This window comes from Gouania willdenowi, chromosome 22, assembly GCF_900634775.1.
Source record: "Gouania willdenowi chromosome 22, fGouWil2.1, whole genome shotgun sequence".
Classification (NCBI taxonomy): domain Eukaryota; kingdom Metazoa; phylum Chordata; class Actinopteri; order Blenniiformes; family Gobiesocidae; genus Gouania; species Gouania willdenowi.
In genome coordinates, this window is record NC_041065.1 from 9,848,553 (window position 1) to 9,874,692 (window position 26,140).

A 26,140-nucleotide genomic window follows, 5' to 3' on the forward strand; every position below is an offset into this window, starting at 1 on the left:
TCATTAAGCGCACTGAGATGACTTTGTTGTAATTTGTGCTATATAAATAAAGTTGAGTTGAGTTGAGTAATTAAATACCTGTTATCAGTACAGGCAACAATCAAAGAGGACCATTGAACTCTAAGAAACTCTTGGTGATCTTTTCCTTTTAGTGTTTAATGGGTATAACAATGAGTTAACACAACATTAAGTGATGACATTTGGCAGCTGTGCAGTGTCTAGTTTTTAAAATACATTTTCATTGCTCAATATATAGTTTGGGAGAAGCTCTGGAGTCTTTAGTAGTTCTGTTTATCTCTCTCGTTACAGTTCCTATTGTGTCATCTTTTGACATCTTCAAGTGCAAGTCTCCTCAAAGGCATGAATGACGGTGTTGTATGGTGGAGGTGGTGTCTGTGAGGGCAGGAATCCTTTCAGCCCGTTTCCACCCAACCAGAAGGAATGCCTCTTGTTTGGCACAAGGGACGTTGAATCAGACGAGTTTGAAGCTGTTGTGTCCTCAGGCAAATCCACCTGAGTGTCCTCTCCCATATCCAGGCAAGGCCTGCTCTTTTTGGACAGTGGACGAAAGGTGGAGGTCTCTGCAGTGGGTTTACTCCCTAAAGGCCCCACTGGCTCCAGTGACGGCTGTCTGTACACGCTGAGGAAAGTGCTTCTGTAGAGGCCCAGCTGGCTGCCCGTGGAGTCTTGTGTTCGTTGGGGTCGAGATTTCTTTTTGGTGCGTCTGGTGATCTTTGCTGTAGCTTTACGTCTGGATGCCCAGGTCAGCAAAACATAGACCAAAGCTCCCAGCATCAGTCCAACCAGTATGGATAAACAGAAGGCCAGAATCATATCACCTGGAAACAAGAAAGAAAAAGACTTTAATAATGACTTGATACCTTTGGCAGGACTGCAAATATGCAGCAATTTGAGCTTAAGGCGGCCATAGATTTTTTTGTGGGAAAAAGAGCTAATTCAATATTAATGTGCCCTATTTTGCACTTCCACGTATAAAGTAAATTGTATATCAGTCCCTGCAGCATCTTCAGTTACATCTCCCGGATTTTGTGAATTTGGGGACATTTTGTGGAATATTTTGAGGAAAATTTACAGTTCTTTCACAATTTCAGATTAAAAATGACTGCCGTCATGTGATATAAGAAATGGAAAACTGAGCTCTGCATTGTGGATTTTAGTAGAATGGTTGTATTTGGAGGGTCTCTACAACTGGATTAGTTGGTCATTGACAAAATGTTTCATGTGTTTTCTATCATTTTTACTTTCGCGAGCGGGCCAAAGTTGATGCTCTGAAGGGCCGGACTTGGCCCCCGAGCCTTGAATTTGACATATATGGGTTAGGGCTACCCTTACCATGTGGAGAGATGCATCAATGACACAAAACAAAGTCTGATAGGTTTGCCTAAGGTGTATTGATTTCTGTTTGCTGAAATCTGCCAAGCTGGGCACTGTTTTATAATTTGTTTTAATTATTAAAAGATCTTAAACTGTACTACAGCATTTAATGACGTGTTTACCCTCAGATCATCACTTGTAAATAGTACAGTATATTGCTTTTTGTATTAAGGACATCTGCACAGAACCACATGCACATTTTGTAATTGTATTTTATTAGACAATAATCATACACTAAGTTATTGTTTAGCAGCAGTGCTTATTCTATGACTTAGGACTTAAAAGTTGCAGTTTTTCACAGGTATTAAGCAATAATTATAAACAAACTTTGCACTAATGCTTCACGGAATTTAGAGGCGACAACAGTTTGGTAACACAGCACTTCATCGTAACCAACGAGAATATCAGAATACATACTCTTTCTGGATCATTTTTGATGTAGTACTTTGTAACAGCTACTTAGAAGTAAAAAAAAAAACTATATATTCTCAGTATCACCTTCATCATCTGTGAAAAACGTGTAAATAAACTAGTAAAAACAGTGACCTAGTAGATTTGAGGAAAACAAGATCTTTAAGGAAGATATTGAAGATGATCTGAGTATAAAAATGTCATAATCCATGTAGTGCAGTTTTACATACAATATTGAATGTTGTAAAATCATATAAAATTTAACTGTGATCATTTTTCATCTTTAAATTGTATTTCAAATTAGTAATTTTAGCCTGCTTTCCAAAAATGACAACAAAAATGATGTACAACTGAATGTATACATTTATTTTTCTCCAGTGTTGCTCTGATACTGTAGCTCTACAGCCGTGGGAATAATCTCTGTCCCCCTACATTAAAGAAAAACAAGGAAAAGAAAGGCACAAACTTACCAAGATTAAAAGATTTTAGTACTTCCAAAAGTGGATGTGTGTCATTATGTGCCATAATTCCACCTTAAGCTTCTGTTAACTTCCACTCTGTTCCCAGTATTAAAACACCAAACTATTTCCAAGACAATCTTTTTGCTTTTTTTCCTCTTTGCAGTGCAGGAAACTTTGCTGTCATGCTTCCTTCCCTCTCTGCTTCAAAATTAGCCAATGCACTGCTTATCTGCGTGGGACATAGCACTGGGAAATAGGCTGGTTTCCTTTTGCATCACTTCCGTGGGATCAATAATTCTAACCAAGACCATGCCTGTAATGCTTTAGTCAGAGTGGAGGGTTGTATGGAAACTTCTGCAACAATCAGGGTGACACAATGTGGCCCGAGCCCTTGTGTCAGGATCATTTCATCAGTAAAAGACAAATGAATAAAAGCTGAGCTTAAATCTAGCCCTTTCTCAGTCACTTGTGCTTTCAGTTTAACTACACGGAGACATTTTCAAGTTTCTTTGAAGACTGCATGGCATCCCGCTCACAGCCTTTGTGGGAATTTCCTTCAATTGTTGGTGTTCCTACCTCACTTTGACCCTATACAGCTTTCAGCAATGCAGACGCCACAACCAAACTCAAAATGAGTCATATTGATGAGTGAATATTATATGACTTAAAGAGTAAAAAAGAACCAAAAACTATATTATCAGTATTATTAATATTATAATAATAATAATAATAATAATAATAATAATAATAATAATAATAATAATAATAATAATAATAATAATAATAATAATTAGGGGTGTTGAAACATATTGATTCAGCGATATATTGCGATATTACGGTGCGCGATTCTCATTTTTATTTTAAGTTGTTGGCACATGGCATTTTAAAGCCAATGTTTTCAGTGTAAAATATGCCAATAAAATATATTTCATACATAATGTTCTCATGAAGGTGTACACATTTACAGATTAGTTGTTTCTTAAGTCATATATTTAAAAAAAAAAAAATCACAATAATCGCGTTATACTTTAACATCGGGATATATTGCATCATATCGTATCGTGACCTATGTATCGGGATACAAATATTATTACCAGATGCCAGGCAATACACACCCCTAATAACAATCATAAATGTTATATTATGAATCTAATTTGAATATATTATCTGTCATTAAAATGTATTATATTTTTTATATTTTTAGTGTGTGATTCTGTTTATTATTAATTCCTGTAATTTATAAGAAATGCAAGTTAATTTGTTTTATTGATTATCATCATAAATCATAGATCAACTACAAACTATGGCTTACACAGTTATAAAACTTCCAGCAGGTGTCGCTAAAGGACTTTTTTTGGTGTGGCTCACAAAATATGCCACAATAAAAATGATACATTATGCAGCACTAATGATTCACTTAGGTTTGCACATATTCATATTTTATACAGTGCTTTGTTTTATTTTAATTTATTATAGCAAAAGTTGGAAATATATAATTTCAGCTACTATTTACTTATCACTCTAATACTTTATGAAAAAAATAGGAGAAAATCTTAATTTTTGGAGCATCTTCACCTCAAAGATGTAAGGAAATGTATTAATTGTTAGGCGAGGCAAGGCAAATTCATTTGTACAGTGCATTTCATACCCAAGGCAACTCAGTGTGCTTTACATGATCAAAAAGTGCAACAGAAAACATTCAACAGCTTAAAAATCAATAAGATTTAGGCTCATTGAAAGGAAAGCTCGCAGTTAAAGAAGTGATCACAGGTGTCAATTCCAATTGTTAGGCTTGATTTGGCCCAGTTATGTTTTATCTGGACTGGACTAGAATAATTCAATCATTTTAGCACAGGAAATAACATTTTAACATGATTGTGCACTTCTATATCATTTATACATGTCATAATGTAGTTCAAGCACGGGCAACTGGCATCCTGGGGGCCACATGTAGTGATCGGTCAAAGTGTTAACGTGACTCTAGAAGTAAATGAACAAAATGACTCCAAAAACACACAATATAACAGAAAAACATACAACCCAAGAGCAATAACACACAACATGAGAGACAAATACCCTAATTGATACAAAGAACACACAAAGAACAGCAAAAATACACAAATTATAACAAAACCACACAAAATGAGAAAAAAAAAAAAACCCAAAACAAAATATTACCAGAAACACAAAAAGACAACAAAACAAAATGAGAGAAAAATAGACTATATGGCACCTAAAACACACAAAATGCCAACAACATTTACAAATGACGTAAAAAAACACAAAGTCATAACAAAAAATATATAAAATGGGACAACAATTTACAAAATCATACTAAAAAACACACAATTGAAAGTAAACGCACACAAAACGACAACAAAAAATACAAAGACAATGACAATGATGTTCAATAAATGACAATACGTGTTCCTTTTTCCCCCACTGTATATATATACAGTATATATATATATACTGTATACAGTGGGGAGAATGGGAATTTAGGGATTATTTTTGCATTATTGTATATTTTAGTTATTTTGGTATTAAATTGTTGTTTGTCCGAAATACTGTAAATAAATGAAAAATGAATGAAAAAATGAGAATGAAATTAAAATATTTGTTGTGTTTTTTTTTAAATTTTATATATTTTAGAATTTAGTGAATTAATTAAAAAACATTTTTTAATGTATGTCCCACAGTCTTATATTTGCACTATTATCCCATGTTGGTATTTATTTTGTTCTATATGTGTGTTATTCTATTGTGTTGCTGCAACGTGTGAATTTCACCTCTGGGGATTAATTGAGGTTTATTCTATTCTATTCTATTCTATTCTATTCTATTCTATTCTATAATGCTCAATTTGGTCATTATTCTAAATGCTGACATGATAATGTGGATAATGTGGCCCTCAGATCAGACAATCAGACTTTTGTGGCCCCCGCTGTGATCAAAGTTGCCCATCTCTGTATTAGATGATAATTTAAAGGAAAACACAAGAGTTTAAAACCACTTTTTTTTGTCATCCATACTTTAAATTCCAACCTTACTATGACTCTACTTGTACAGTAGCCTGTGTGTTCATTAATTGACTCCATTGTGCAGTGAATGAGAGAAACGCACAGGAAGTGGAGCGCACGTGGCCGACCCCTCCTCAGCCGCGCGTCACTTCAGCACGCTTCTTTTCTGCGTAACCAATGGCAACAGGGCAACACACTCTTACACACACTCACACACACACAGAGAAGTTATCTCGCTCGGCAGTGGCAATGTGCCAAGATGACTGTGGATTTCACTGCTAGAGAACATTCAGCAATTGGTGCGTAAACGGAAGTATTTCTCTTTTTTTTGGTTTTGTGGTAGTTTTGTGACTTCCTAACGTGGAAGTGGCGATAAAGATAACGTGACGCCATCTTTTTTTTGGTCTAAACTTGTCTGATGAATGCATTTAAGAAGAGAATACATCACCACTCTAAAATATCTGCGTTCCAGGTGGATTTACAGTGTAAGTTCTGCACACTAAACTGTCTGAACTGTTTGAAGTAACTTTTATCAGTGGTGCCATATTGTCTTATCCTCTAAATGTCAGTAATAACCTGCTTGTCTATGTGCTACTGTGTAGTGTTATTTGCTACCAGCTGTGAATCTTAAAATTCTCGTAAAACTCAATTCATCCTCTTCTCAGTCTGTAAAATGTCTCATAAGTAGGCTACAACAGGATAAGCTTTTTGTTTGTTTGTTTGTTTGTTTTTAATGTCTGACATTGTGTACACAGAATAATAGATTTTAGGCTTTGACTTTAATTTTCATCCTTTTTGGTGTTTTTGGCCTATAGGGCGTGTTTCCCCCATGCATTTAGACTGTGTACTACTTACAGTATATAGGGGTGGGCGATATGGGAAAAATATCATATCACAATTTTTTCTTTGTGAAATCACGATCACGATTTTATCACGATTTTCTTCATTCAAGTCATTGACACTATTATAAAGTTATTTACCAATGGAACAAACCAAATCACCTACCGTATTTTTCGGACTTAAAATTCTTTCATTTTCTCAAAAATCGTCAGTGAGTCTTATAATCAGGTGCGCCTTATGTATGAAATTAATATGTCAAAATGTTTTAGTACAACTTTGGTAAACTATGAAGCTGCACCGCTTGATGGATTTTTGGCGCTTTAGGGCTACCGTAGTCAGGAGCCTTGTGGAGTGATATGTACCAGTACTGTGCTTTAACATACTGAACTGAAAAAGTGAGTGTATTGTTCTGTATTTTATGTGTTAAACCTGAACAATGTTGAGAGTTATTGTTAATGAGTTCAATAAAGTTTGACTTATCTGACTATTTTGTTTCGCGTAATGAGCCTTAATAATAATAATAATAATAATAATAATAATAATAATAATAACAACAACAACAACAACAACAACAACAACAACAACAACAACAACAACAACAACAACAACAACAACAACAACAACAACAACAACAACAAACTGGTGCGCCTTATAGTCCAAAAAATACGGTACTTAAAATCATCGCCCTAAACGGAAAACAGGAATAAAAGATAATTTAGCAGAAGGTAATTTATATTGTATGAAAACAATTTATCAAACTGGTTCCTAGTACAATTAACATCAAACAAAAAAGCTGACAAGTTATTGTAGTCACACAGTCGTTTTACTTTGTTTAACTAAAGTGGTGTAGCATTAGCATTAGCATCAGCATTAGCAACATTTGCTACATAACAAGGCAGCATATCAGTCTAGTGATTTCTATTTGTTATTGAGGTAACACACTCATATTAATAAAATCCTACTTTAAACAGTGTATGAACCCCTCACTTCACACAGTTTAGACAATCATATCCTTTACAAGATAAAACATTACTGCTTTGGTTACATTAGGCCTGGGTGATATGGACCAGTATTCATATCTCTATAATTTTCCTCAAAAAGGCAATAGGTGATATAAACCATTTATTTATTTTTTCAATAGTTTTACAAGAAAAACAATAATGGGTCAAAGTCAGTGGAGAAAAATGCCACAAAGACCCTTTTATTAATCACTAGCAGCACAATATCAATATTTTGTATCACTTTTGACTTTTTCCTTCGTTGAGGCTGAAATGTGATTAAATTATGTAGTGTTGCTTTTTTCAGGGAAGCCCTGAGTTGTTGAAAGTAGTTTTTAAAGTAAATCACATTCAGGACACTGTCTCTTTAAGAATGTGGAAAACAGCCCCGTTAGCTACAGCAGCAGCAGATCTCTGCTACAGCGTTAGTTAGAGAAGAGAAACACATGCGGTGTTTTCTCAAACATATTTCAGTGCTTCAACACTCAGAACTGATGGAGTTTAACAGACAGACAGACATCTGCACTGAGCCTCTGACAGACAGGAAGCAGCACAGCTAACTCTGTGTCTGTGCCCCGTTTAAGCGCTTAAGCGTTATGCTGACATGCTGACTAGCAAATGGTGTGATTTGGCAGAGAAAAGAACCATTGGATGTTCTGTGTGTGGACCACAGACATATGACACAGACACGGCACCGCAATGGTTAAAATGTGAACTACAGACGGTTCTACGATCTCCGTGATTTGGGAGATCGTCGTCATATGTTGTAATCCTTAACGATCTAATATCGTCAGATCGCACACCCTTAAGGTGTGCCAATGATTTGGTAACACCAACTGTCATAATATTTGAGTTGCAAATATATAAGAAATCGACTTTCGGGTTTTTTTCTTTTGGGGCCCCTTGCGGCCCCCCTGGGCCCTAAATCAAAAATCGGGCTCGGATAGATTATACCTACCAAATTTCAGCCCAATTTGTTCACGAATGACAGAGGAGTAACGATTTTAACTAGTGTACACAAGAAGAAGAAGAAGAAGAAGAAAGTGAGTGGCGTTTTGAGTGTGGTAGTCTGGCTTAATAAAGTGCAACCAACTTCCAAGCTAAAATGCATTGAGGAGTGAGGTAGTTTAACAAGGTCTGATGGTGCGTTCACTGACAGCTAGTGACTGGGTGTTTACATGCTATGCACATGTCTGCGTAATTAAATGTTTTTTTCCTTAAAAAACATGATTAAAAAAAAATCGATTTTGACATTTTTTTGGATCGACACGATAATCGCGTGGTGAAATATTGCAATATACTGCAGAATCGATTTCTTCTTACATCCCTAATGTTTATGACTTCATTGATCAATAACCTCTTATTCCAAAGAGATGGAACAGCTCTGCTTGTCAGGCTTTTAAAACAGCACTAAACAATATGTTGATCAAACAGGAACTATGCATTCATTACTCTCCCCTTTCACAGGTGGCGAATAGAAGAAGGGCCTTCATTGGACAGGGAAGCTGCTTGTACCCACATGAAACCTGAGAGTCAGTTGGAGCTGGTCCTGCAGTGAAATTAGAAGGAGACAGTGAGGGAGGGAGGGAGGGAGGAGCAGAGGGGATGTCCCACTCAGGACACTAGTGAAGGATCCATAAGTCCCAGCATCACTGAGCAAACCAGGGTCACACGCAGCAGGAGACGAGATGGCGTCTCTGAGGCACTATGGCCGAACGTCTGCAGACATCACCAACGTGATGCAGAGGCTGCAGGGTGAGTGTCTCTCCTCTTCCCTTCCCTCATCTCACAGCTGCTGCTGCTGCTGCCTCCACTGCTGCATGGTGTTATTGTGCTGATTCAACGCCTGGGCTGCTTGCCCATTTTAACTTTACCAATGTTCCTCCTATAGCAGGAGGCTGCGATGACTCACACACAACTATGTGACTATGAGAATAACTATTTGTGAGTGCTTTAAAAAACATTGAGAGGACATAGATCGTACAGTATGCCCATTTATTTAAGTATGTTTAAAGCAGGCTAACATTTTAACTTGTCATCATTATCATTGTCTACATTACCTCATTGTTAGTATTCCTTTATAGAGCATCCTCTTTACAGTATAAGAACAAATCATGTTTGTTCTGGTGGAATTCTGGGAATATTGCCATTATTTGGAGGCCTCAAAGTGACTATGAAGGATACATGATTTCAGACAGTTTCAACACAGACATATTTGATCAGTTCCTCCATTATTATTTTTGGTTATAAACATTACTTCCTCCCACAATCCAAAAACATGACTGTTAGGTTGACTGAAGTCTCTAAATAGCCCGTAGGAGTGAATGTGAGTGTGAGTGGTTGTCTCTGTGTTGCCCTGTGATGGACTGGCGCCCCATCCAGGGTGTACCTCTGCCTAACGCCCAATGAGAGCTGGAGATAGGCACCAGCAGACCTTGAAAGGATGGATTGATGATAAACATGATTAAAAAAAACATGTTGCAATGTGGTTTATTGACGTAGAACTGGGTAATCTTTTATTTAATAGCGCTCTAGCCTTCTCTCATTGTGGTTAGCCAAATGTTTACATGACATACGAGTCCTTTAGTTAGGGCTGGGCAAAATTAATTGATTAATCAAATTTTTATTTTGCAAATTCGAGTTTTAAAATTATAATTTTTTCAAAAATAGTTTAAATTATTTTAATTGTAATTTTTCCCACCACAGTTTTTTTCGGACTTTTTCGCATTCCAATGTGAGCCCGCCCCCTCTTTGTTTACATTTGTTTACCTTTGAGTAGGCTATATGTGTGCCACAGACATGTTCAATGTTTTATTCACACTATGCTGAGATGCTAAGGGAAGAGTTTATTATTTTTTTAATTGTAATGTTATATGTTATAAAATATGTAGTTATATATATATGTAGATTTCTTAATCAGACTCATTTATTTTTTATTTTGGGATTGTTTTATGCATTTTAACTCTTGAGGACATTCACAGCAATAAAGTTGCACTTTTGACAATATATCTGATGTCTGCAGTCATTTTGAAGTGCATTAAAAAAATTTAATCGAAACTCGAATTTTTCTTTAAAAAAATTGGAGATTTTTTTTAGGCAAAATCGCTCAGCCCTACCTTTAGTCCTCCATCGTCCCAGCCTGTAGCGTCATACAATGAAGATACAGTGAACACAACTTAAACCTGACACCATCCTGTCCTTGCTGGAATTGATTCCAGGGGTTTCTTTTTGTTGAGTGTTTCCCTTTTTGTTGCATTTGGCCAAAGCAATCACCGGAATCTTCTCATTGGTTTCACCCTCTCAACGTTACTCTTGTATCGCAACCTCCTCTTCTGTGCTTTTGATATTTATCCCTTTAATTGAAATGCAATGTTATGCTGAGAAAAAAGATAATGTGATAAGATTATGCGTTACTATTGAACAGCATGTGAACATTGTTGTGAAAGTCAGTCATGACTACAAAAACAATAATCTAGAGTAGGGATCGACGGATATGGTTTTTTTAGGGCCGATGCCGATACCAATTGTTTTTCATCAGCCTTAGCCGATGACCGATACGAACTGCTGATTTTCTTGAGCCGATATTTGGAGCTGATACTACTTTTGCTCCCTCAGTTTACATCATCAAAATTACACGATGATAACAAATGGCACAAATCTCAATTTTTTTTAAAATGGAACATTTATTGAAATTAACAAAGGTGAAGTAGAAAAACATTTAACAAATATTATAAACAGTTGATGTAGAACAAGTAAAAAATATTTCTGCTCTCTGTAAATAATGCGGATCGGCGAACGCAGCAGCCTGCATCGGCCGATGCCGATACACGTAAAAAAAACATCGGCCGATAATATCGGTCTATCACTAATCAAGAGTTACTTTGATAAAGGCATGTCTGTGAAGGTTGTTAGTGCACTGATGTAAGTGATGAGGTTTGGCCTAAAAGGCTGGAATGGTGGTGTATTTTTTTTTAAATAAGGGATGGAAATGGAAAAACAGGCAGATGATGATAGAAGGAGGATTGTCAGTAAGTGATAAAGTGCAGATAGTCAGGGCTGCTTCGAGGAGCTTAGATAAATAAATGGAATGTCAGTATCGTTACAGCTCGCAAACGTACAACAAAGTGATACACGATATTATTGGCACCTTATCGCACGATATTGGCTTGAAAATGAAGTAATGGACATCTGCCATTCTGCGATATAAATAATTAACCAATAAAATAACAGGCTTTTCTCCCCAATCAACCCATAGACATCGTATATAATTATTATTCATAAATGCCTCATCCCACACCTACGGAGGTAAGAAGCACTAAATAATAGGGGTGTCCTGATCCGATATTGATATCGGATATTGGTCCAATATCAGCCAGAAAACAAATATCGGATTTTATTGGACTGCATGTAAAATCTCTAATATATATTATAATATATTCATTCAACTGTAGAATACTGTAGATATAATGTTGAAGGTAAAAATGTATGTAACCAATTGGTTAATAATTAATGGGTCAGTTTTTCTCATATCTACTGTTGCTGACTATTGTTCTCTGTTTGGGTAACATCACTTGATCAAGCCTTTTAAAACATTTCACACAACAAAATAAGTAATAAAGGTATTTATGATTCATGCTGATATCGGATCAATATTGTATTGGCCAATACTCAAGGCTGCACCATCGGTATTGTATTGGAAGTGAAAAAGTTGTATCGGGACATCCCTACTATATAATCTCAAAGTAGAATTATTCACTGAATTTACCGATTTTGGAATGGTTAGATGTTTTCCGGTACACTGTATGTACAGTAGCTATGACAGAATGCTTGGATCTTGTAAAAATGCAGTTTTTAACACTCAAATCCAACATTTAAGTAGGTAAGTTGGTAGTAAACTGTTCTAAGTAGGATAGGCTGCAAGTATCTTCATTGTTTGGCTCAAAAACAATCGTCATAAATAAATATGACATGTTTTACATAATGACATAAGTTGAAGTATTTTTCTTATTTTGCACAAATAATTATTACTGATGTTACATCATTTTTAGCTTTGTCTTATGTCTGCATTCTTCAGATGGCCGACATAATAAAGACCATGCAGCAGAATAATTCGGAATGTTTATTCCACTACAGAAACTAGACGATCTCTGCAAACAAGGTGTGTGTGGAGAATAAAATCGTATCGAAATCTGCTAAATGACATCAAATATTGGCCAAACATCCACCGCCATGCATCACTAGTACAACATGTAGATAGAGGAAGTCTTACAATCATGAAACCAATCACGTGTTGGCTTTAGAGAAACGGGCAAGGCTGACATGCCCAAATATAGTCCCCGTTTTGACACTGAGCGTGAAGTGACTAAAGTGATGCAATGCATAAACTGATGTGTCATCATGTCACATCTTGAATACGTTCCTTTACACGTGGTTTTGGGTTGTGTTACTGTCTGTAGCTGCCAAGCAGAGCGATGGTGAGGCTCTTTCTTTGTCAAATGCAGCTTCCTGTCATAAAAAGCATCCTGCAGAGTGTGTTGTTCCACACTTGCTTTAAAGAGAGCAACAGTCCATCTTTAGGGATAAATTATTGACAACAGGAAAGTGTGTAGAGTTGTGAATACACACTATTATCAGTGGTCTACCTCGGGCATTTAAGATTGCTTTTAGATGGTCTCTTCTAAATATATAAATCATTTTCATTCAATTAAAGTATATTGATATTCTCAACTTGTTGCTGTATTTCTCGCTTTGATGTCCTGGTCACATGATATTGATGTGCATAAACTACACTTCTGGGTCCAGTTGATGCTGGATTATGGGTCAGTAAACGAATATCAGATTTTGTCGGATTGCATCTAAAATCACAGATATAAACTCACCGATAAAATTTTCCGCTCCAGCACTTCTATCCATATGTGACTGTGGTTCACACCCCAACAAAGTAACATCACTTGATCAAGCCTTTTCTAACATTCCACACTACAAAATAAGTAATAAGTAAGTATGTATGATTCGTGCTGATATCGCATCTGATCAATATCGGTATCAGCCGATACGCAAGGCTGCAATATCGGTATCATATCGGAAGTGAAAAAGTGATAACGGGACATCCCTAGTTGGAAGCAACCATTTCTAAGTTACTTTGCATTTTGAATTGTAACATGCAAATTAATCTACTGCATGTTGAATTGTTTCCCAATTTAACATGAATAAATACATTTTATCTACATGGTTTTTTTCTTTCTGCTTTTTTTTTTTTTATGATTTTCTGCTGATTTTCGTTACACAAGTTTTTTCTTTGTTTTATGATCAACCAATAACTTTTAAAAGCAACCTCAACTGAAAGTTTTTTCTTCCTTTTTTTTAAATATCCTTTTTAAATGCATGTTCTTACTAGGGCTGGCCCAATACAACATTTTCATTTCCCATATGATACTGATATTGCAGCCTTGCATATCGGCCGATACCGATACGGATTCGATATCAGCATGAATCATACATACTTTTATTACTTTTTGTTTCTTTAATAAAAAAATAATAATTACTTATTTTGTAGTGTGGAATGTTAGAAAAGGCTTGATCAAGTGATGTTACTCAAACAGAGAACAATAGTCAGCAACAGTAGGCATGAGAAAAACTGACCCATTTATTATTAACCAATTGGTTACATTAATTTTAACCTTCAACATAATATCTACAGTATTCTACAATTGAATAAAATAAATAAAAATTGGAAATTTGAATCCAATATCCGATATTCATTTTCAGGCTGATATCGGACCGATATCCGATATTGATATCGGATTGGGACACCCCTAGTTCTTATCGTACATATTACGCCCGAGTTACTTTTTGTATTTTGTATGAGAAAGCTAACACTCTATGGGTACCAGTACATTTACATTAACCTTGACCTTGTTTTCGTTCCTGAAGAGCAGTGAGGGTTGTTGCCTTGGTAATACTGACCTTTGATGTTTTCACCTTCCCCACCAAATACAGCAACGTGTTATGAAAGTGAAACTTCATTGCTTTGCCTCTATTACCACATTATTCAGGTTAATCCAAATGAAATACTGAGTTTGAACAAAATGCCTGACGTATTATCAGCTCTAAACCACATATTAATCTAATATAAATCTGTTTAAAATGTTGGGCGGTGAGGGTTGGGGTTAGTGGTACCTACAGTATTTACTAGTTTGGAATGGCCCTACAGATCACCTGCACTACCTCCTTAGTCCACCTGGGGACACTATCACATCTAAGATATCCATGATTGGTTTTTAAAGGACATCACTACCATAGGCTTAAAATACAAGTTTGAGAATATTTTTAGTTTTGAATCTTTGAATACTCAACAGTATTATATTGAAAGTCCAGCTTTATTGTGTTTGCCAGTCCAGGGTGGAGTTATTCCACCATGACTGAAGGGCTGTACGTTGTCAGCTGTAGGAGAGGCTTTATGTCTACGATGTCACTAACAGCTGCCTGAGACATCATACATTCTATTTTTCACTTTAAATTCAGCTCAGCTACTTCCTGATGACTTCAAACACGTTGCACCAGGAATTGTTTTCAGGGTTTTTGGTCATTTTTAAAAAAATTTGTGATCACAGTGTTGGCATCTGGGGTTGTCAAAAGAATCGATAGTTCAAAAAGTATCGACACTAAAACATTGTATCCGGATACAATACTCATTTGCAAAAGTATGGATACAACCCCCCATTATTATTATCTAAGCTGTGGTTCTGTTAATTGTTTCATCATGTAATACACATTATTCTTGCATTTTTCTTGTTAATAAAAAATAAAAAAAAACTTCTATAAAATGGGCTTTTGGGATCTTTTTTTTTTTTATCCCCATGTTATCGAAAATGATATCGAGTACCAAATATTTTCCAGGGTAACGGCATCGAGTTCAAAATGTGGTATCGTGACAAGCTTATTGGCATCAAATCCTTAGAGTAAATAATAAGTTCCTTGTGTCAAGCAACTCAAAGCTAACGCTCAAATCCTCCACAGTCTCATTTCTCATCCTGATTCATTGTTGATGGCCTGTCAGCATTAAACTAAGGCTCTCTCGGACTAAGTGGAACAACAGAGTGTGTTTGCTTTTACAGCGCTCCCAGGTGACCAACCGTAGCCTGCCAAGCCAAGCACCTTCCATACAACCTCACTGAAGGTATCATTCTACCCTATGATCCCCTTAAGTACCTCATTACTCTGGTGAATCAAGGACGCTTTAGTGGCTTGATGCACTACATGTTGTTTTTTCAGTTGTAACTGACACTCTTAGCAAGAATCAAAACGAAACCGGAGCCCCTAGTTAGCCCCACATAACAATAATAATAATAACAGCATTTTCCTTTGTGCATTGCCTAAACATCAAAGTCAAGAAAAACCTGTGGCTTCACTTCTGAGCAGGTGGCATTTTTAGCATAATATGTAATATAATATAGTATAATATAACAACTGTTTTACAGGAAATTTACTTTGATCTGACGTGTCAAGGAAACATCAAATCGATCAGCAGATGCCTCTGAAGAAGAATGGCAGTTGACAGTCGAAACATGTCAGGAGATCAAAGTACATTTCCTGAAAAACAGTTGAAAAAATGAAACCTTAACATATTATTCAAAAGGAAGACAAAATAATTTGCTGGAATTGTTACGCGAAAGTCAAGAAAACATCAAAGCGGTCAGCAGACACCTCTGAAGAAGACTGGCAGTTGACAATCGAAACATGTCAGGAGAACAAAGTACATTTCAGAAAGAAGACAAAAAACACAAAAAACTTGCTGGAAGTATTTTTTGCTATAGCTAATTTTTTTAAGGATGAAACTTGGTTTTGATAAAGTTCTCTGTCCTGTCTTTGTGAGGGCAGTTCTTTATGATGCAGTTTTAAGAACAAGAAGATAAGTTATTTTTGATCAGGACTAACATTACCAAGCAAAAAAAAAACAAAACACACATGAGGAAAAGATTCATGTGACCCACGGCAGATACATTTGGGCCTATTACCTCACATTACCTCAGTGTTAAGACCACAGCATTAACAGAGGGCAGTTTGAAAAAAAAAAAAGAATCATGTGTTTAATGTACTTGGGTTTCATTTTTTAGTCAAACTTATTGTAGGAGTTGTGTAGGAGGGGCACTTCTTTCTCACAGTGTTCCATCTTTGCAATGCCAAATATTGTTAATATGAGAAATGGTTTATTCCAGTATTATTTGCTTAATTTTAGTCATTATCACTGCAGAGATGACTTTCCATCTTTGGCCGTGTTCAGATGGTCGTCTGTCCCATAAAATATTTTTGGAATTTCATTAATATCTCACCTAATAAGTTGGAATGCCTGTAGATGTCTTTTATTAAATGCCACAACAATCTGAACTCAATTCTATAGATTGTTTGCTTAAAATTGAACTGTTTTATAATAATAATAATAATAATAATAATAGTACATGAATTAACTGTTAACATTTATAACCTATCTCTCCTCTGAACCTTTTTGGACATGGAAAAATAATACAATCTTTATGTATCGTTTTCTCACTGCGTTCTGTGTCCTGTGCTTGGCATCTTGGATTATTTTGTTTGGAGTTTACATGTTCTCCTTTTGCATGATATTAGATTTTACTTTATTGATCCCACAGTGGGGAAATCTTACTCGTTACAGCAGCCAAAGATTAAGAGTAAAAGCAAGAATTTACTACAGTATATATCTATGCAGAGGGGAAATTTAACAGGAAAGATGAATAAATAATATTGCACATGATTACAGTACAGTACAGTTACGTATAAATAATATGAAATAAGTGAGGGGTTTCATTATATATTGGATAAAATTGCATAAGGTAGGAATCATTTTGTAAGTGTACATTTAAAAAAAAAATTGTGAACAGTGAAAGTGGGTAAATAGTGCAAGTGGAGAGACGGGAAACCACATGTTCAGGTTGTGCTGGTGTTGAGCAAACTGCAGTGACACTGATGTATAAATCCTTTGCTGTTTGTTATCCCTCACACAGTCCAAAAACATGATTTTTAATTCAATTTGAGTGGTTTTGTGTCTTTCCTTTCTTAGGAAAACGTACAAATACATTAAGTTATAAAAACAGAGAGGTTTGTGCCAGACTCTAGCTTAAAAGCACATTTCCATCTGTACCAATTGGGGGGAGGGGTCACGATGGAATATATACAGTGCAAGTTATATACAAGATGCATTCTACCTGTTAAAGGAATATATCCAATAACGGTGATTATGAATATAATTTTATGATCACTAACTGATACAATAAAACTTCCTGTTGGAATTCAAGTCAGTCATACAGCAAAAATCAGGTTGAAATAGGTATAGAAGTTAGAGAAAGTAGGGACATGTTTTGTCAGTTTTTTGTGTGTTTTTTTAATGTATGAAGAAGACAATATTGGTAAATACAGTTTAGAAGGAAAATATATTGGTGATGCTGAGATCCTGGAAAAATGATAGAACATAGACTTCCAATTTCCAACTAGTCACTTTCAGAATAAAAGAATCCTCTTGGGTGAGAGGTAAAATGTCCAATTATGCCTCCAGAATAAACATGACATACTGTATAAATGACTGAGAACCATTACAGACAAAGGCAAAATAAACATTTATTACCTTTCACAAACCACACATCTGTCTTTAGTATGGAAATCCTCATCGAGCATATCAGACAGTACACTGGACTTCTTTTATATCATGTGTGTGTCAAAGATTATTCCAGTTTCCACCCAAAGTCTACTGTACTCCTGCTCATATAATGTTTTCTTCTAAATCTGTACTGTTGAATTTGTTGTCAAATTGAACACTTAAACATAAACCAAGATTTTTCTATTTGTTTTGCATTATTTTAGGTTTTATAATTAACTCTTTGTTCTCATCATGGGCTCAACTTGTCCTAACAGAGCGGAAGAGCAGTTCGTGTTTTCTCTAAAAACTCCATTGTTCTAATATTCACATCTTTCGACATCATTTTATGACCTTTTGATGTAAAACGTAGGACATCACGCAGCTTTTCTGGGCCACTTCCACAGCTCTCTATAGAGCAGTATTTTTAGAACAACAACCTCGGGCCTATTTTTAGTGCACCAGAAAAGCTTTTAGCATCTGGATTTGAAAGAAACTGATGATTATCTAACATGGAGCATTCAGTTACTGTGCGTGTGTGTGTGTGTGTGTGTGTGTGTGTGTGTGTGTGTGTGTGTGTGTGTGTGTGTGTGTGTGTGTAAAAAGGGGAACCCCTGTGTGGGTGTGTCTGCTGCTCTGCGTCACAATGACCCAGACGCTGGGGGAGCAGGTGGTAAATGCTACACACAGGCCTCTGCATTAATTATTAAGACTTGCTGCACCATGGTGCGCTTTGTATTGCAGTCGCTTAATTTATTTCTGCTTTAGCTAATCAATGAGCCTGTGGGGAGTTAAAACATTATGACAACATTAAGGGCAAACACACTAACATTGATTTCACTGTTATTTGTTGTTGTTGACTTTACATACATAATGCTTTTATGTGCCATTTTTAAGGAAATATTAGGTAGACCTGACAATTCACACAAAGGCAAACACACACACGCACACACACACACACACACATGCACACGCACACACACACACACACACACACACACACACACACACACACACACACACACACACACACACACACACAGAGCTTAAATCAAGGATAATGCAGCCAAAGCTGTGACATCACCACCTCCCTGATGCTGATTGGTTGAGCTCCATGTTGAGCATCCTCCAGCCTGAGATGCTACAGTCAGTGCGGGGGCTGTGCACACACACACACAGGCATGGCTTCTCTGGTTGGGAAAAACACAAGAAGACGGAAGGATGGGATTGTAACTCAACCTCTCGGATAGACTTTTTCTTCTATTCTTTCAGTGTGTGTGTGTGTGTGTGTGTGAGTGTGTGTGTGCGTGTGTGTGTGTAGGTGTTGTGTGCATGTGTTTGAGTGGGACATTTTCATCTCAGCCTCCAGCAGGGCTTTTCATGCTTTCACTGGGAAACCAGGAACCCAGATCTGTTGTTCTTCCTGCTGGAAAACAAGGGGTTGAAAGGCCAGCTGTGTGCTGCTGACTCAGCTTTTTCCACTGTGGATTGCCTTTTCAAACACACACACACACATAAAAGGCAACACACATGCACCGTGGAACTAATGAGGGATTCTGAGCTGGAGAGTGGAGCATAGAATGGCTCACTTTAAGGATGCATCTGTCAGGAAGACGTCTTTGAATTTGGTGACTGGATTTTTTCAATATCTGCGTGGTAAGTAGGACAAAAATCCATCGTTATCATCCAATACTTGGACTTAGGCATCATGTCAGAGGCTTGTTTGGTGAATCCCTGCCTTTTCAGGTAGAGCAGCTGTGTGCGTGTGCTACATCTGTGTGTTTCGCTTGAGTGGGCATCCCCTGTGCATCAGTTATAAAGCATTTGCCTGTGGGTTAACATGTTTCCTTCAATGCTTGCATGGTCATAGGTTTCCTAAACACGTGACTCTTGTATATATCTCTCGGGGTGAATGTTTAAAAATGGCTACTCCATGCAGTGTGCAGCACTAGCCAACTGGTGTTAAGAATCCATCCTTAGCACGACAGCACAGATAATGCAGGGAAACCAGGGAATTCAGCTTTATGGATAGGAATACACACAGGCAGCTAAGGACGAAGGCTCTGCAATGCTATATGCTATTAATGAACACTGGGGGAGGTGATGGGAGATGTGCAAATCATTCCCACCGACTCAGTATCTAATCTCCTTGCATGACCTCTTTTCAACATCACGTCTTAGAAGCATCTATGACGCTCACTCTGGAAAGCTGCTTTTAATCACATTCCATACATTTAACCAGTTTAGGAGTTATGCATTTTTTCATGCACTGCGCAGCAATTTATGAAGCTAAGAAAAAAGGTCTCACGCATTAGGTCGGTTTTACGTCCCTGTTGCTGCTAACTTGTTTGATTCTACATGTTGTCAATCATTGTATTGTCTATTTGCAGATGAACAAGAAGCTGTACAGAAGAGAACCTTTACAAAGTGGATCAATTCACATTTAGCAAAGGTAAGTAATACATTTCTCTTCATGCAATCAACTTCACCGTTTCATTTGACAAGCTCTTATACCTGCAGTAGGTCATTATCAGAGCGAGCATTAGGGTTGGATTCTTTTTTCTTTAGTGTACAAGCTTTTTTTTTGGCCAGTTGTATTTCAGACCAAAGCATTTCAGTACAATTAACTCATTCAGTGCCAGTCATTTTAACTGATTTTTGACTTATTTTTAAAGACCCACAGAATAATCAGTACTATGACAATCTGACACCTGAAACCAGATTCTGAAAGATTAGACTATATTTTCATCAGAACATTTTGTTTTGTTGTTATTTAGTTAGTTTTGTTGTTAGTTGCAAGTTTCACACAAATCGCCAGTTTGTGACAAAAAGCTGAGAAAAATGTCTTTTTCTGAAAAAACCTATTAGTGACTTTGAAGCAAATTTTTTTTTTTTGCTGAGATCGGACTTTTGATGGCAAATTTATTATCATTATGCTATCTGGGTCAGAGTTGAATGGATTTATTACTGTATTTTGGTCGTCCTCCAAGTCTCTCCCCCGTCAGTCTCCACACACGCAACTTCTTTCTCTTCCCGGACATGACGAGTCTCACCGCTTGCCCTGTTTTTTGATTGTTTTATCTCACCAATGCCACACTCTCAGTAGTCCACTTAGTTCCACACATGCTCTGGTTGAGTGTGAGCTGCTGTGAGCTGCTGGGAACTTCAGCACCATTTTCTGTCTGTGTAAACTCCTTTCCTCTCCCTCTGAGCTCTGCCCATCATGGGTGATCTCTCATCCAAAGGTGCGCTGCTGCCACCCGTTGGTCACTACATCATGGTACAAGTTAGATATTCACCGGAAAGCTCTGTCATCACACTGTCGTCACACTGTCTCCTAGCAACCCCAGCCAAAAAACACAATTCAAGTCTATAGACGTAGATGGCACTCCATGTTACTAAACCAATTCACGTCGTGATGTAGTGACATCTGTAGACGTGAATGGCACTAAATTAGTTAAAAGTAGTTATTTATATTGACTGTAGTCTTAAGGACTCAGACTCCAATCTGGTATAATGGATACTTTGTTTACAGTATCAATTTGCTGAATATATAACATGAGAGAATGACAGCACCCCACAAAATTTAAAAGCTTGCAGAAAAAAATTGCCCTGTCACGTGACTTTGTAAAAACCCTAAACACTAATTGTCCAATATTGAGAATCATAAACTATGTTTTCCACATTGCATTATAAGCTTTGTGTCCATATCATCATTAGGCTACTTTCATATATCACGGCAGACCGATGGAGACTAAAAGCCATTATCAGAACTGGCATGCAAATCAATGCTGGGGTTCAGTGCTAAATGTAGGCATCACAAAACATGACTAAATAGGTTTGTATGGAACTGATTGAGGGGCGCACAATGGTCTTGGGTTTAAGCCTTGGGGTGTACACTTGGGTCCTTTCTGTATGGAATTTGCATGTTCTCCACGTGCTGCGTTGTTTTCCTCCGGGTACTCCAGCTTCCTCCCACAATCCAAAAACATGACTGTTCGGTTGGAATCTCTAAATTGCCTGTAGGAGTGAACGTGAGTGTGACTGGTTGTCTGCCTGTGTGTTGCCCTGCGATGGACTGGCGCTCTGTCCAGGGTGTGTCCCTGCAGGAACAAGCGGGAAAGAAAATGGAGGGATGGATGGAACTGATTGAGTTAGTGGAACTGCAGCAGGATAGCCGTGTTAGCTCAGGTGGCAGAGGATGAGACTCTTAATTTCAGGGTCTCTGTGTTTTAGCGTCGTGTTAAAAATACATTGGCTTCTACATATTTAAAAAAAAAAATAACTTTTTAACATTGGAGGTTTCAATCATCTGTATTGTTAGCTTATATAGTTTAATTTGTAGTTTATAACAACACATGTTGGACCAAAAAAGTGGTCCCTTATCTACTGTACGTCTCTTGAATAAGGTATTGACTTGTTCTAATTCATTCAACAATCAACAAAACTAAAGAACTAAGCTTTCGGAAGTCACAGAGGATTGTCAAATGTCACCTTTTCTGATCCGGTAAACTTGGTTCTGTGCTGTGTTTGAGACTTACATGTGGCACTGCATTAAAGAAAACTAGTAAATTGCTTACTTCCCTGTTTTGTCTTCATCATACATCTTCCACTGTCACTTCCAGGCTACATTTCTGTTATGCTTAAACTTGTCATTCAGGGTTGTAGATTAAAACAAGTTCTGCTGAACTACGGTCGGGCCCATGGCCCGCGCCGAATAGCACATACCACATTCCCGAGAATTCAGTAAAATGACTCAGTTCCATCGAGTAAAACAAATGAAATTGTGCAACGTAAAATTGTACTCTACGTTGAATTGCCTTTGAAACGACATATCACACGACTGTTTCGATAAATTTAGAAATTACCCCAAAAGGGGTTAAATAGGTCTCTTGGAGGCTGTTGACATCTGCTCATAGAATATCCATGTGAAATTACAGCCCGATTCAATGAGCATTAATGGAGGAGGCGCCCCTGTGACTCGTACGGGGTAACAGAACAGTCTAGACAAACAAAATTTAAGACATGGGCTTGTTCTTTTTCACCAATATTAGCTTGTCCTAATTTTCTGGCAATTGAGACCTTTGGACATTGACTATGTCTCTTACAGTTAAAAATACATGGTTGCTTTGGACAGACAAAGCAGAGATGAAAAGCTATGCTCCATCCAATATTTGTGATACCACTCAAACCATTGATGATTTATCTATATGTGGTGTTTTAATATCACAATATCTTGTCACCCAATATATCGTCCCACACCTAGTAGTTTGTCCTGCTGTCTATGCGTCTGTACGGAGCCATTCCTGCAGTGTATGTGAATGTATTTCTGGCAATATGGGCAGGGACAGTGATGCACTGTGCAGATGGAGAGGAGGAGGGGGAGGACAGCCCCCCGTTGACATTGTTGGCATGTAACATTAACACACGTAAATAACAAAGCACCAAATGAGCTCAAGAATACTAACACATCCATTTATTTCTCAAGTGTTATTTTTACCACTGTTGGGTCATATACAGGTACATCTCAAAAAATTTGAATATCATGAAAAATGTTTTTGGTCGCTCATTTCAGAAAGTCAAACCCATATATGATATAGGCTCACGACACAGTAAAATATTTCAAGTCTTTATTTCTTGAAATTTTGATGATTATGGCTTACAGATAATGAAAACCCAAAACTCAGTGTCTCGGAAAATTAGAATATTACATAAGATCAATAAAAAAGGATATTTTAAACAAAATTGCAATTCTGAAAATGTATTTCTATGCACTCAATACTTAGTTGGACCTCCTTTTGCATGAATTACTACATCAATGCGGCGTGGCATGGAGGTGATCAACCTGTGGCAGTGCTCAGGCGTAAAGGAAGCCCAGGTTGCTTTGATAGCAGCCTTCAGGTCATCTGCATTGTTGGGTCTGGTGTCTCTCATCTTCCTCTTGACAATACCCGATAGATTCTGTATGGGGTTCAGGTCAGGCCAGTTTTCTGGCCAATCAAGCACAGTAACACCGTGGTCATTGAACCAGCTTTTGGTACCTTAGGCAGTGTGGGCAGGTGCCAAGTCCTACTGGAAAATGAAATCAGCATCTCCATAAAGTTTGTCTACAGGAGGAAGCATGAAGTCCTTTAAAATGTCCTGGTAGATGCTGTGTTGACTGTGGACGCTAGAAAACATAGTGGGCCGACACCAGCAGATGACATAACAGCCCACATCATCACAGACTGTGGAAACTTCACACTGGACTTTAAGCAACGTGGATTCTGAGCCTCTCCACTCTTTCTCCAGACTCTGGGACCTTGATTTCTAAATTATATGTAAAATTTACCTTCATCTGAAAAATTGACTTTGAACCACTCAGCAACAGTTCAGTTCTTTTTCTCCACAGTCCAGGTAACAAGCTTCTGACGTTGTCTCTTGTTCAGGAGTGGCTTGACACGAGGAATGCGACATTTGTAGCCCATGTCTAGGATTCTTCTGTGCGTAGTGGCTCTTGATGTGCTGACACCATCCTCAGTCCACTCCTTGTGAAGCTCCCCCAAATTCTTGAATGCATTTTGCTTGACAATCCTCTCAAGGCTGCGTGCCTCTTTTCCTTCCACTCAACTTTCTATGAATATTTCTTGGACTCTGTGAACAACCAGCGAGCAAAGACCTTTTGTGGCTTACCCTCTTTGTGGAGATGGTCAATGACTGTCTACTGGACATCTGTCAAGTCAGCAGTCGTTCCCATGATTGTGTAGCCTACTGACCCAGACTGAGAGACCATTTACATAAAACTGAACCTTTTCCACAATATTCTAATTTTCTGAGACACTTAATTTTTGGGGGTTTTCATTATCTGTGAGCCAGTTTCAAGAGATAAACTCTTGAAATATTTCATTCTATGTGTCATGAGCCTATAGCATATATGGGTTTGACTTTCTGAAATGAGTGACCAAAAATATTAAACTTTTTCATGATATAATTTCTTGAGATGTACCTGTAGTAATGAGTGTTACATATCTCTCTCTCTGACAACATTTCTCCTTGTCGTTGCTATGATGAGGCACTGTGCATCGTGACAAAATGAGTGATCAGAATGATTCAGTGCGAGCAAGAACGATTTAATGTTTACAATTTTATTGTTCCACCTGATCTAATGTGACAGAGCTCAATTTTGTGGCGGCATGAAGCTTATAAAAATCCACAATTTTGCCGCGTCATTGTTTAAGTCGCAGGGTTCAAAGCGTGAGAAAAAAGTAGCGGCTTATAGTCCGGAAATTACGGTAGTTAATAATGAACTTAATAGAATTGCAAAAACAGAAAAACTGAATTAATTATGTGTTACCAAACATAATGTGCATCCTTGTAAAAAGAGTGAAAATGCATTCCAACTTTCCTACAACGTTAAAAAGATTAGACATACTTAAAATCACAGTACGCTGGCAAGAACCTTTCCTATGGCTAATCTACTAACTGGAAAAGCCTTAATATATTCTTTAACAAACACTATTTACAATGGGGTTTGTACAGAATTTGAAACAGGACCCTCTTGCACTCTAAATAAGAATCATACTCCTAGATAGAGGTCGCCAGATATATCGGCCGGCCGACATATCGGTCCGATATATGGACTTTTTTCAAGATCGGCCATTGGCCGATTATTTTTTTATTTATTCATTTTTTATTTAGCACTTAAGAGGGAAAAAACAGAACATAAAAAACGTCCATTTGCATATATGAATACACAACAACAAAAAAAGTAATAATAATAATAGCATGTGCATGGGAGAGGTAGAAGCCAATAGGCTTACAAATAAAAAGCCGATATAATAGGATAAACATATAATATAATAGTGCCTGATTAAATATCCTTATCCTATTATATCCTTGTGAACTTTATTACTAGATACTTGAAGCTTGAAAGAGTTTAAACCAACTACTTGCACATTGCACATTGTATATTGTTGTCGTGCTTTACTGCTACTTACCTGTCCTGTACTTTTTGTTTTACTTGGTTGTGTACGGGTATATTTAAAGTTCAATAAATGTTAAGAGTTCTATTGGTGTATTTAATTTAATTTCTAATATATCAATTTTTATCACGAGTGTTTCAATTGTCTTTCATAATCAATGTGCTTTAAAAAAATGTATATCGGCCTCAAATATAGGCTTCCAAAAATCGGCCATCGGCTGAAATTTTTTTTGTTTAAATCGGTATCTGCATCGGCCTTTGAAAATCCCATATATTTAAAAATAATTTTATAACTCACTCATTTATGATTGAGTTTGTTTGTTTTTTCTTTTTTGTTTGAATTGTTTCTTCTTTCAATGTGCTGTATCGGAATTCCTGTGAAATGCGATAGAGAGCCCCACCCAGCC

At 37.1% G+C, this 26,140-nt stretch overlaps 2 protein-coding genes across 23 annotated transcripts in view; one reads left to right on the top strand and one right to left on the bottom strand.

Annotated features, from left to right (window-relative positions):
* Nucleotides 1–208: 208 nt before the first annotated feature.
* myct1b (myc target 1b) lies at nucleotides 209–2,463 on the bottom strand. Its single transcript, XM_028438702.1, has 2 exons — nucleotides 2,277–2,463; nucleotides 209–839 (listed from the first exon to the last, which is right to left on the bottom strand). The coding sequence occupies exons 1-2, from the start codon at nucleotides 2,329–2,331 to the stop codon at nucleotides 337–339; spliced, it is 558 nt and encodes a 185-aa protein (XP_028294503.1). The 5' UTR covers nucleotides 2,332–2,463; the 3' UTR covers nucleotides 209–336.
* Nucleotides 2,464–8,752: 6,289 nt separating this feature from the next.
* Nucleotides 8,753–26,140, top strand: part of syne1b (spectrin repeat containing, nuclear envelope 1b) — a 157,034-nt gene continuing 139,646 nt past the window's right edge. For 21 of the 22 annotated variants that reach the window (XM_028437995.1, XM_028438007.1, XM_028438011.1 and 18 more), the window contains exons 1-2: nucleotides 18,935–19,429; nucleotides 20,164–20,225. In XM_028437995.1, coding sequence (XP_028293796.1) covers nucleotides 19,354–19,429; nucleotides 20,164–20,225 — 138 coding nt within the window. In that variant the 5' untranslated portion in view covers nucleotides 18,935–19,353. Of the gene's footprint in view, nucleotides 8,881–18,934; nucleotides 19,430–20,163; nucleotides 20,226–26,140 lie in introns of those variants that run through there. The other variant, XM_028437996.1, reaches the window with a different exon arrangement.

Coding starts and splice junctions, on each gene's coding strand:
- myct1b (XM_028438702.1), bottom strand. CDS start 2,331: ATGGCACATAATGACACACATCCACTTTTGGAAGTACTAAAATCTTTT. Junction 840..2,276: donor ACTAAAATCTTTTAATCTTG/GTAAGTTTGTGC, acceptor TCTTGTTTCCAG/GTGATATGATTCTGGCCTTC.